Source organism: Columba livia, chromosome 4 (assembly GCF_036013475.1).
Source record: "Columba livia isolate bColLiv1 breed racing homer chromosome 4, bColLiv1.pat.W.v2, whole genome shotgun sequence".
Classification (NCBI taxonomy): domain Eukaryota; kingdom Metazoa; phylum Chordata; class Aves; order Columbiformes; family Columbidae; genus Columba; species Columba livia.
The window spans coordinates 76,011,610-76,023,039 of record NC_088605.1 but is presented as its reverse complement, the minus strand read 5'-3'; the positions used below and the strand labels follow the sequence as shown (position 1 = coordinate 76,023,039).

At 58.8% G+C, this 11,430-nt stretch overlaps 1 protein-coding gene across 1 annotated transcript; it reads left to right on the top strand.

Moving 5' to 3' along the window:
- Positions 1-2,548: 2,548 nt before the first annotated feature.
- LOC135579468 (collagen alpha-1(III) chain-like) lies at positions 2,549-7,525 on the top strand. The gene is made up of 7 exons (XM_065062956.1): positions 2,549-2,561; positions 3,525-3,667; positions 4,732-4,759; positions 5,615-5,779; positions 5,860-5,911; positions 5,998-6,619; positions 7,306-7,525. Exons 1-7 carry the CDS (start codon positions 2,549-2,551, stop codon positions 7,432-7,434), a joined length of 1,152 nt encoding a protein of 383 aa, XP_064919028.1. The 3' UTR covers positions 7,435-7,525.
- The last annotated feature ends 3,905 nt before the right edge of the window (positions 7,526-11,430 follow it).

The following is an 11,430-nucleotide window of genomic DNA, read 5'->3' as shown; positions in this document are numbered from 1 at the left end:
GAATATACTTTTAAAACCCTACCAAGAATGTTGTGTGTCACTATTTATGTGCTGTTTTCAAACAGGTTACAGACAGGTACAACCTTTGGTCCAAGTGTGTTTCCAGGAAGCCAGGGTTCCTGTGCTACCACCTCGAACACTTCACCTGTGTCTTGAAATAGCATCTTTTTGTGGATACTTTTAAAAACCTGATTGCATAAATTTCTGGCTCCAGAGATGTCAGGACACAGGCCGGTGTGATGGGGATGGCTAGGAAGATCTTCTTTGATTTCGGAGGAGGTTACTGACCTTGCAGCCTGCCCAGTACTTAAGGGCACTCACACCACAGAGACAGCTCTTGATTTTTAAATTATTGATTACAAGTATTGATTGATACAAGTATTGTATTGATTACAAGTCACGATCCTTTTGTCGCTTGTAGTCTGTAACTCAGATGGAAAACAACATCTGCTAGAAAAGAAGAAAACAGGCATGTTCTGTTTTAAGCAGCTCTAAGAAAACCTTATTTAACTCTGTACCAGGAATATCGGACATCTTTATTTTATATTAATGAATTTATATTTCTTGCATCAGCTCTTGACTTTAAGCAAGCCTCTCCTGTGTTACATGAGCATTGCATGACCTCAGTGCTCATTTTAAAGGAGGCACAGGGTGTGCGTTGTGGGGGGCCCTGATTTTGAATCTGAGTTTTTACTTTCTTCTTTCAGCAAGGTAAAAACCCAGTGGCAAGTCCACAAGGAAAGTGGGGAAAGAAAAGCCACTTCTTCCTCCTCCAATGTTGGGAAAAACTACTGTAGAAATGCCCAGCAAAGGAAGTCTTCCAGTCCGTCCTTTTCACACTAGAAGCCTCTTTTCTCTTTTCATCCCCAGCCATGCACTCCGGCTTTCTGTCCTTACCTGTCCTGGAGCTCAGCGCAGCCTCAGGTGCTCACAGAAACTCCAGCACTCATGGACACTGCACAGCATCCAGCTGTGGCTCCTAGGAAATGGCTTATGGATCTGGCACCGACGCCAAACCCTGAGACAAAGGAGATGTGCAGAGAGGTGATGCTGAGCAAAGAGAGAAATGCAGAAGAGGAAGGTCTGTTGGGAAGAAAGGAGAGCAGGAACTGCTGCTTTTTTGGTCCTTAGTTGCTGGTTGGTATGCTGTGTGTGTTGGAAAATTACATATAGGTTGGGAAATTACATATTAGAGAGCAGTGTAGGGGAAAGGGACCTGGGGGTCCTGGTGGACAGTAGGATGACCATGAGCCAGCACTGTGCCCTTGTGGCCAGGAAGGCAAATGGCATCCTTGGGTGTATTACAAGGGGGGTGGTCAGTAGATCGAGAGAGGTCCTCCTTCCCCTCTACTCCGCCCTGGTGAGACCCCATCTAGAATATTGTGTCCAGTTCTGGGCCCCTCAGTTCCAGAAGGACAGGGAACTGCTGGAGAGGGTCCAGCATAGGACAACAAAGATGATTAAGGGAGTGGAGCACCTCCCTTATGAAGAAAGGCTGAGGGAGCTGGGTGTCTTTAGTTTGGAGAAGAGGAGACTGAGGGGTAACCTTATTAATGTTTACAGATATATAAAGCGTGAGTGCCACGAGGATGGAGCCAGGCTCTTCTCGGTGACAAACAATGATAGGACAAGGGGTAATGGGATCAAGCTGGAACACAAGAGGTTCCACTTAAATTTGAGAAAAAACTTTTTCTCAGTGAGGGTGACAGACACTGGAACAGGCTGCCCAGGGGATTGTGGAGTCTCTTTCTCTGGAGACGTTCAAAACCCGCCTGGACATGTTCCTGTGCGACCTCACCTGGGCGTTCCTGCTCCAGCAGGGGGATTGGACTGGATGATCTTCTGAGGTCCCTTCCAATCCCAAACATACTGTGATATTGTGTGATACTGTGTGCTTGAAAATCTGGACCTTCTGTCTCAGAATGGCTATAATCACTAACATGTTTAGACAGGGAAAAACAACTGACTGCTTGATGGCAATAACGTTAACAAAATCAGCCTGGAGTCCAGCTGATGACTCAGTGCAGGGTAGCATACTGCAATTATGCTGGCTGTGCCATTCGTTTCTAATCCACCTGCTGATCCTTGTTGTTTATCTGTTTAATATTTCTTCACTCATACATCGCACCACCCTCCTCCATCCTTTGCTGAAATCATATTGCTAACAATGAACTGCATGTGGCACCCCTGGGGGGTGCTCAGCGCTGGGTTATTTCGGGCAGTGCTGTGGTGAAACAGCAAGTGAGAAAATTCAAGCCTTGAAAAGCAATGATTTATTACGGTAGGAATGAGCACTGGATGAGTCACTGCCAACAGATTTTGACACACAGCTAATCTATTAGGCGTTTGCCTTCCTGCAGGTTGTTTCTCCCTCTCTTCTCCAGATGTGCTTTTCTTAAAGACAATGATTTGCTTGCTTGAAACTTTGTCTGTCCTTATCTACAAAAGCTTCTGAAAAAAGACCCTAAACCTGAAAACTGATAAATATGTGAAGATGTAGCAGGGCTTTTTTGTCTGTCTTATGATGCTTTGATATTGTTAGTAGAGGATGAATGTTAACAGTGAGTACTTTGGGACTGCAACATAGAGCCTGGAGGCTGATAACTACCTGGCCTGTGAAATATATTTACACAAGCCAAGTTTTTCCAAAAACAGATTTGTGTTGTCATTGGTTTCCTTGGAGTTCAGGGCATTTGCTCAGTGCCAAGATATGAAAACTTAGACTAAGGCAGCATTTAAGGTGCACCTTGTCTTGGAGAAACTGTACCTAAGTGTTGCCTTCTCGTGGATGAATGACATGTATCTTACACAGTTAGTCAGTCTTCTAAATTCAAAGTACAACTATATTTTACATTGTGGGCTGAGGAGAAGCTGAAGAATGAGACTGACCTTAATTAGTAACCCTTAAGTGCAAACTATTTCTGAATCTCAGCAGGAGTTGCTAATAGAGCAGTTTGCAGTAATATTTGAATATTGGCAGTGACAAGGACAGCATAATGCTTCAGTTTCTGGTGCTTCCTCAGCTTTGGGTTGTTCCTTAAAGAAAAGGAAACACAGCACAAGAAAACGGTGTATGTTCAATTCTGTGCGTATGGATGCAAATACAATACTGGGAAACTTGATCAAATCCTTCTAAGAGAGGAGGAATGGGTTCTGTTTGAATTTACTGTTCATCTGCTAGCGTTAGTACTGTGTCTGGGGGAGGCAGGCTTGTTGTATCCTCCCATACCATGAGAAAAACTCCTCATAAAGGCTGAGGTGACTCAGATAAACTGTTTTATAGGTGTCCTAACGGAGAGAAACAGCTTTTGTTGCATTCTGCATCAACTTGGGCTTGTGCCATCATTCGTTCGGCGTGTACCCCTGTTTGTTTGGTGTGTACCCCTGCTTATTTGCTGTGTAGCCCTGTTTATTCAGTTTGTGTCGGTGCCTCATTTGTTTCACGTCAAGCTTGTGGGTGGCTCCAGTTGAGTTTGGGCTCCAGTTCTTCTCTGTTCTGGTTTCTCTGCTCCGGTTTCTTTCAGCTCCAGTCTGTGCAGCTTCAGGCTTGTTTGCGGTTCCATCTCATGGACGGTTCCATCTCCTCTTCAGCTCCAGCTGCTTCTGGTTCCAGCTCCTCTTCAGCTCCAGAAATCCCTGGGAGGTGACCGATCAGTATTTCCACAAGGTATGTGCCCAGGGGGGTCAGGACCCCAAAACCCCCATCTCTGCCCAGGACGTCCCGAATTCACTCGGTGAATGGCAGGTGCTGGGTCTGACACTGCCCAGAGACACCGAGTCCACTCTGGGGAGGGTCTGGCAGGATTTTATATCACAATTTCTGGGCTTTTTTTGTCCCTGCTCAGACAGGCTGTATTTGTAACCCAGTGGCCTCTGTCTGCTTAAGTGGCTTCTTGGCACTCCTGGGGTTGTACCGTGAATTAACAGCAGAGCCAAGTAAGAAACAAACTCCAGCAGGGAAAAGGGAGATAAGGAATTTCACAGAATTCACTCTGGTGATGAAGGTTGGGTTCATTTTTTTCTCAAAGCAGTCAGAAAAGCAGCTCTTTAGAAACATCTTATTAGTGTTCCTCAATTAATTATTGCAGTTGCCAAAGACAGTTGTGTGACTCTAATTTTAATGCTAATAATTTTTACTTGCACTATGCTGGACGTTCTATTTGGTACCTCTATCAGGTGACGGAGAATGATGCCATACCGCAACACCAGATGATAATATTTTGTAGATCTATATTGCAACAGATATTGCAAGTGTATTGAAAAGGGTGGAACCGAAGAGAAGCTGCCAAATTCATGTGCTCTGTGATTAAGTTATAAAAGACGTACCCGTCATTAACCAATTGACATGATAAATGTTTTCTGACCACCTGCAAAACAAGGGGATATTTTTCAAGTTTTAGATCCTTCTGCATGACAAGGAGACAGAAAATTGAGTAATACATTGTTTAGAAGCAGAGTGATTAGTTTATATTTAACTAATAATTAATAGATGTATTGTAAATAAGAAACTAAACAATCATAACATCATCAATTATGTCTTAGTATAGACGTATGTCAAAATTTCCCAAAAGTATAATGCGTATGTAATAATTATGTGAATATAAGCAAGACAAGAGTATCCAGTCTTTGTAGCACTTATGGAGGATGATCCCCAGGGTTCCCCAGCACTAATAAAGAATGGTGCTTAACAGTATAATTGACTCTGCTGTTCAATTTATTTCTCCGTTTCAGTTGAGAAGACAGAACATCTCACTTGGTGGTAAATACCATTGCGGGCACTGCCAAAACCACCTTGAGCTGCTTTGTTGGTATTTGTAGGAGTCAGTAGAGGGGACAAAAGGTGCCACCAGCTCTGCCTTGACCGGGACACGGTGCTGTGCCACCCCTTGATCTATGACAATGAAGGCGACCAGGTCAAGAACAGCACCAACACGGAGCCGCTGATGCTGCAGAGGGAAGAAGCCATGACCGCAGCCTCCGCGTCCCCCTCAGCGATTTGCACAAGGAGACAGAAGTTTAATGCAGCATGTGCTTTGGTTTGGTAAAAAATACCTTTTAGAATTTGTAAAAAAAAAAAATCAAAGATCTTAAGCTCAGAAAAGTTGTGCTGTTGTTTTTATGCTCTGGGGGAGGGCAGAGCGGCTCCAGCAGCGACCCCAGGGCTCTGGGAAACCCTCATTTAACACTCGAGACACGGTGTTTGCTGCAGAAAATGCGGCAGAAGCGTCCAGAAAGCCCAAGTGCATCCCTGGGGCTGGGGGCTCGGGGCTGGGAGGTTCGTTTTAGGGCGGGGGCGGCAGCGCCAGGAGTTGTCCCAGGAGGGGGAGAGTGAAGCGGGAGCACGAACCGGGGCTGCCCGGGGGTCGCTCCCGTGTGAGTCCCCCGTGTGACAGTCCCGGCCCCGCTGTCCCTGCCCCGGCTGCGGTGCCGCCGAACGGACACGAGATGGCGCGGCGCTCTGCAGTGCTGCGCGGTGTCCGCCAGGCGGCGCCATCCCGGGCTGCGGGGGGGGCGGGACAGAGAGAGGGGGGGCGGTGCCGAGATCGGAGGGGGCGGTGCCGAGATCAGAGGGGGCGTGGCCAACCCGCTCGGCCGCGCCCCGAGCGCAGCTGAGCCCGGAGCGGGAACGCGGTGGCCGGTTCTCATTGGGTCGGTGCTGGTGCCGCGTTTGTTCGGTGCGTTCCTCTGTGTGTCTGGTTGGTGTTGGTGCCTCGGTTGTTTCACGGCAGCGCAGCCGAGCCCGCAGCGAGGACGTGCTGGACACGGACGGGGCGTGAAGGTGCGTGGGGCCGGGTGGGGAGGGGACACCCCCGGTTGGGGGGCGGCTGCTGAGCCTGAACTCGTCCCCTCTCTCCGCAGGAGCTCCAGGTGCCTGCGGGCAGGTCCCGGACAGAGGCAGCGGCGGGCAAGGGTTTTAACCTACAATGGCCTCAATAAAGGGGTGGTGGAAAGTGTCCGCATGTCGCCGTGGTCCTTACAGGTCTCTTTTGTCACCAGCCCGGGGGATCAGGCCGAGCCGTGCCCTGAGCATCCCACACCAGCGACTATTCCCAGACACCTTGCCCCCCCCGCCTCCCCGACGCGGGGACCCGGGTTCTCCCCCCGCCAGGTGAATGGGACACGGGAAAGTGTCATCGCTACCGGGGGAGCTGCGGTGCCGCCCAAAGACCACCGGGTGGCGCTGCGCTCTGCAGTGCCGCGCTGTGTCCGCCAGGCGGCGCCACTGTGCGGGAGAGAGGGGCGGAGCCGAGAGGGGCGGAGCCGAGAGGGGCGGGGCCTAGAGGGGCGGGGCCGAGAGGGGCGGGGCCAAGCCGCGCCCGGACGCGCCCCGCCAGCGCAGCTGAGCCCGCGGTCACGTGACGGGGCGGCCCCCGAGGCTTCAAAAGCTCCCCCGGGCCGGCGGGGGGCGCCGCTCCGGCGGGCGCACGCGCAGAGGCGGGAGCGGGTTCCGGCGGGAGCGGGTGCCGGTGCGGGCTCTGCCGGGCCCGGGGCAGCTGCTGCCGGGGGAGCTGGCTTCCACTCGGCGGGGCCGCGGGGCGGCTCTGGGCCCTGCGCGGAGCCGGGCTCGGACCGGAGCCCCTTTGGTCCCGACGGCCCCGAGGCGGCGAGGACGTGCCCGGTGAGTGTCCCGGGGGCTCGGGGAGCGGGTCTGTGCTCGGGGCTTCGCCCCTCGTCCTGCTGCAGGCCGGGGAGGGCGGTCCCGTCCCCCGGCAGGGCTCCCCCGGGGCTGGAGGCTGCTGGGGGTGCAGGGGGGGCCCCGCGGTTCTGAGCCGGGGCCGGGCCGGGCTGGGGGGGGTTGGGGTGTTGGCGCTGGGGGGTCCGGCCAGAGCCGCTGGCCCCGCTGGGCTGGTGGGGCCGGGGGGTTTGGCCGCGGGGGTTTCTGCTCCGGCTCGGCCTGGGGGGCCGCGGTGTGTCCCCGTTTGTGGGGTTCTGCACCCGTTCTGTTCTTAGGGGGGCTGTGCTTTGGGGGTCTGCACCTTTGGTTTTTTGGTTTGTGCCTCTTTTGTTGCTGGATTGTGCACCCATTGTGTTTGGGTTTCTGCACCTGTTGTGTTGGAGTTGGTTCAGCTGTTGCTTTCTGGTTTCTGCACCTGTTGGTTTTGTTGCCCCCATATTAGTTGGTGTGCGCACCTGTTCTATTGGGAGTGACCCCTTTTTATTGGGCTTGTGCCTGTGCCTCTGTTGTTGGGTGCGTACCCCCCTTTATATGGTGTGCAGAGTTTATTATTCCCTTTGTGTTTGTGCCTTTTGTGTTTCACATGAAGTTGAGTTCTGGTTCCAGTTTCTCTCTCTGGTTTCTTTCAGCTCCAGCTCCAGCCTGTGCAGCTTCAAGCCTGTTTGCGGTTCCAGCTCCTCTGCAGCTGCTTCTGGTTCCAGTTGTTCTGCAGCTCCAGCTCCAGTTCAGCTCATTTCAGCTTGTGCTTGTTCCACTGAGCTTGGCCTTGGGCCAGATCGTAAATCAATCACTGTCACAAGCTGCCTATGAATATGACACATGAATAAATATGAACCAATTATCTAATAACCAGTCCAGTGGTTGAACAGTCCTTGAATAAAAAAGGGGGGAAAACCACTTTTCGCGCCAGAAACTAAGTCGAACACCTGAAACAGCCTGGTGCATGCCGGCGTCCGAGCGTTTGGGGGCCAGGGCGTCCGGACCCCCCCCTCCGGAGGGGGTCCCCCCTGCCTGGCCCCCCCAACTCCTCCCTGGCCCCCCCCACTCCTCCCCAGCCTCCCACTTGTGCCCACCCCCCTCCCAGCACCCCCACCAGCCCCTGCCCAAGGGGCCAACCCGGCCCCTGGGTTTGAGCCCAGGAACAGCGACTGGGTCTCTGTTCCTGAGCCCAAAGCCCAGGCCTCGGCCCCAGGAGCCCCTTTCCCAGCCCCGAGAACGCAGCTCAGGCTCCGTTCTCAGGGCTGGGAAATGCCCGGGTGCCTCGGGGCTGCTGAACCCCAGCACCGGGCCTCGGGGCTCCAGTTGCACAAGCACCCGCGGACCCCACAGCCCCAGCGAACCCAACCCCGCGTGTGGTGTCGGGAGCCCCGGCGGTGTCGGGCGGTGCTTGAGAACTGGCTGGGGGGACCCGCGGAGCGGGCCCGGCCCCGTGTGGCCGCGGGCGGCTCGGGCGGGGACGGGGGGCGCCGGGCTCCGGCCCTCCGGGCTTTATTCCCCCCCGGCGCCCCGAGCCCCGCGGCTGCGGCTGCTGCTCCGCGGAGCCGCCCGGGCACCGGCTGCCCTTGCCCACCCGCCTCACCCTCCGCCCCGAGAGCCCCCGGGGCCGCGGCCCCTTCCCCGCTGCCCGGCCCCGCGCTCCCAGCCCCGACCCCCGGCGCGGCCGCGCCCGGGCCGAGCTCCCCGCACCTCACCTGGGCCCCGCCGGGAGAGCCCGGACCGGCCGCTGCCGCCCCCGCACGCACCGAGAAACCGGAACCGACGCCGCCGCGCGCCTTAAATACCCCAGGCCCCGCCCCTCACACCTGCGCTGGGCCCGCCCCGCGCATGCGCCACGAGGCCCCGCCCCTCACACCTGCGCTGGCCCCGCCCCGCCCAGGTGCGCTGCATTTCCGGCCCGCCCCGCGCAGGCGCCGCCTCTTCTTCCGGCAGAGCCGCGGCGGCTCCGCTCCAGGCGGACGCTGGTAACGGACCGGGCGCTCCGGGGGAACCAGCGAGCGGGACGCGGCGCTGCAGCCCCGGCCCGGGGGCGGTGAGCTTGGGCTGAGCTGGAACCGGGGACGGGGCTCGCGGGAACCGGGGCTGCGGCCCTGCCGGGACCGCTGCCGGCCCAGGAGTCCCGGCCCCGGTGTCCGCCGCTTCCCGGGCGGCCGGGACTGGAGTGTTTCGCTCCCCCGCGCTCCTGAAGCCCCGAGTCCGGCCTCCCCGGCCCCGTCCCGGCGGGCAGGAGCAGCAGCGCTGGGCCTGGGCCCGAGCCGGGAGCTGCCGGAGCTCCGGAGCTCAAGTCCCGCGTTCCCCCGCGGCTGCTGCCGGGCCGGGCTGGCGGGGACACTCCGGGAAGGCTGGAGCCCCCGGCGGCCCCGGGGCTGCCCCGGCACCGTCTGCCCGGACCCGTCACACAGCTCGGGGCCGGAATGGGGCTTCCGAGTCCCCGAACACCGACCGGAGAGGGGAAGGGAAGGGAAGGAGCGTCTGGGCTCTCACAGCCCTTCGGGCCCTGCCCCGAGGGGGCTGCGCCCGCCCCGGACACACCCGGGGGGCTCCGAGCTGAGCCCCGAACAAAACCGGCCAAATGAGCCGCGTTTCAAGCCCCCAAAACACAGGACTTGGTGTCTGCCCCATCGGTGGCCACATGAGCCTCGTTGGAACCACAGGAACAGGGGACTGAGTCTCCTCCTTCAGCCCCAGAACTGCCCCAATATCACCCGTTCCAAGCGTTCCACACACAGCACTTTGTGTCCAGCCCTTCACAGGCCACATGAGCCTGCGTGTCAGTCACAGACACGTGAACCAGTCTCTGTGACCCACATCCACCACTTAGTCTCTGCTTTAATCAACACCACAACACACAGCTCTGTGACCCAGATTCACGACTTAGTCTCTTTTTTGTGAGCCCCCCCAATTCCCGACTTAGTCTCTGTGAGCTCCGCAATTCCCGACTTAGTCTCTTTTTTGTGAGCCCTGCAATGCACAACTTAATCTCTGTGGCCCAGATTCACAACTTAGTCTGTTTGTGAGCCCTCCCCAATTCACTACTTAGTCTTCTTTTAATCAACCCGACAATACACAACTTAATCTCTGTGACCTAGACTCATGACTTAGTCTCTTTTTTGTGAGCCCCTAAAATTCACGACTTAGTCTCTGTTTGTGACCCAGATTCACGACTTAGTCTCTGTCCCTGAGCCCTCCCTCTGGCCAAACGCACCCGCTGTCCAGCCCCAACTGCAGGACTCGGGCTCTGTTCCTCCCCACGGGCAGGACGGGCTCTCCCTTCGCTGGAGGTGCCGGGGCACAGCTCAGCCTCCCCCCGGGCGCTGAGCCCCAACCCACCCGCCTCGGGCTCTGCTTCCCAGCCGGGCTGAGCCCCCAGCAGCCCCAGCCGCTCTCAGGCCCTGGAGACGTGGGACTGGGGCTCTGAGCCCCCAGCCCGGCCCGGGGAGCCCGGCTTTGGGCTGCCGCACTCCTCGCCTCTGCCCCTGCACCCCCACGGAGCTCCTGTCCCTCGGCAGCCCCCGCAGCTCCTTCTATCTCACAGCCCAGCTCTTGCTGCGGGAAAACCCCGGACGGGACGGGGCCGGTTCAGAGACCCCAAACGCCCCGAGCCGGTTTCACGGCTGCTCGGTGCTGCTGAGCCCCCAAAACCCCAACCCCGTATGTGGTGTCGGGGCCGGGCCGGGAGCCCCGGCGGTGTCGGGCGGTGCTTGAGAACTGGCTGGGGGGACCCGCGGAGCGGGCCCGGCCCCGTGTGGCCGCGGGCGGCTCGGGCGGGGACGGGGGGCGCCGGGCTCCGGCCCTCCGGGCTTTATTCCCCCCGGCGCCCCGAGCCCCGCGGCTGCGGCTGCTGCTCCGCGGAGCCGCCCGGGCACCGGCTGCCCTTGCTCACCCGCCGCCGCCCCGAGAGCCCCCGTTGCTGCCGCTCCCCGGGCCGGTCGTGCCTCTCACCTGGGGCGGGCGGACTCGGCCCCTTCGCCGCTCCCAGCTCCCGCCGAACGGCCGGGCCGCTCCCCCCCGCCCGCGGTGCCGCCACCGCCCCCGGAGCCGCAGCCCCGCCCGGGCCACTAACCTGTCCGGCCCGAAGCCACAGACACAATAAGACGAGGACGGCGGCCGCCAGGGGACTAAACTCCTCGGCCCCGCCCCGCGCAGGCGCCCTGGGGGAGCGGGGGCGTGGCCAGAGGGGTCCGGCCCGTTGTCCGCGGGGTCCCAGCGCCCGCCCGCCCAGCACCGACAAACCCCGGCGGCGGGGGGGGCACCGACCGGCCCCCCGAGCCCGGCGCTCCGGCCCCCGCGGGCTTGTGTGTCTCCCCGAGAAGGGAGCGAGTCCCCGCAGGCAGGGCTGGCCGGCCGTCCCTCCCCGCTGGCGCCGGGGCGTCCCTGCCCCGCTGTACCCGGCGGGGTCCCGCTGTCCGCCGCTCCTCTCTGGGGGTCCCGGTGTCTCCCCGCTCCCGCGCTCAGGACAACACGAAGCCGGAGCGGGCAGAGCCCCCGGCCGTCCCCGCTGTCCCTCCTCACGTTCCCCGCCCAGCCGAGGGTCCGTCAGCTCCCGGCTCTGCCGCAGCCCGGGTCCCCCAGCCCGTCCACCCCATTCCCCGGGACACCGGGTCCGGGCCGGTCCCCCCGCCCGTCCCGCAGCAGCGCGTTGCCGGGGGGGAACCGGGCGCTGCCGGTCCCGGCTCTAGGTCCGGATCCCGCACGGTGGGGCCGGGGGCAGCAGCGCCCAGGGGACCCCCAGCCCCGAACCGCAGCGTCTCCCCGCG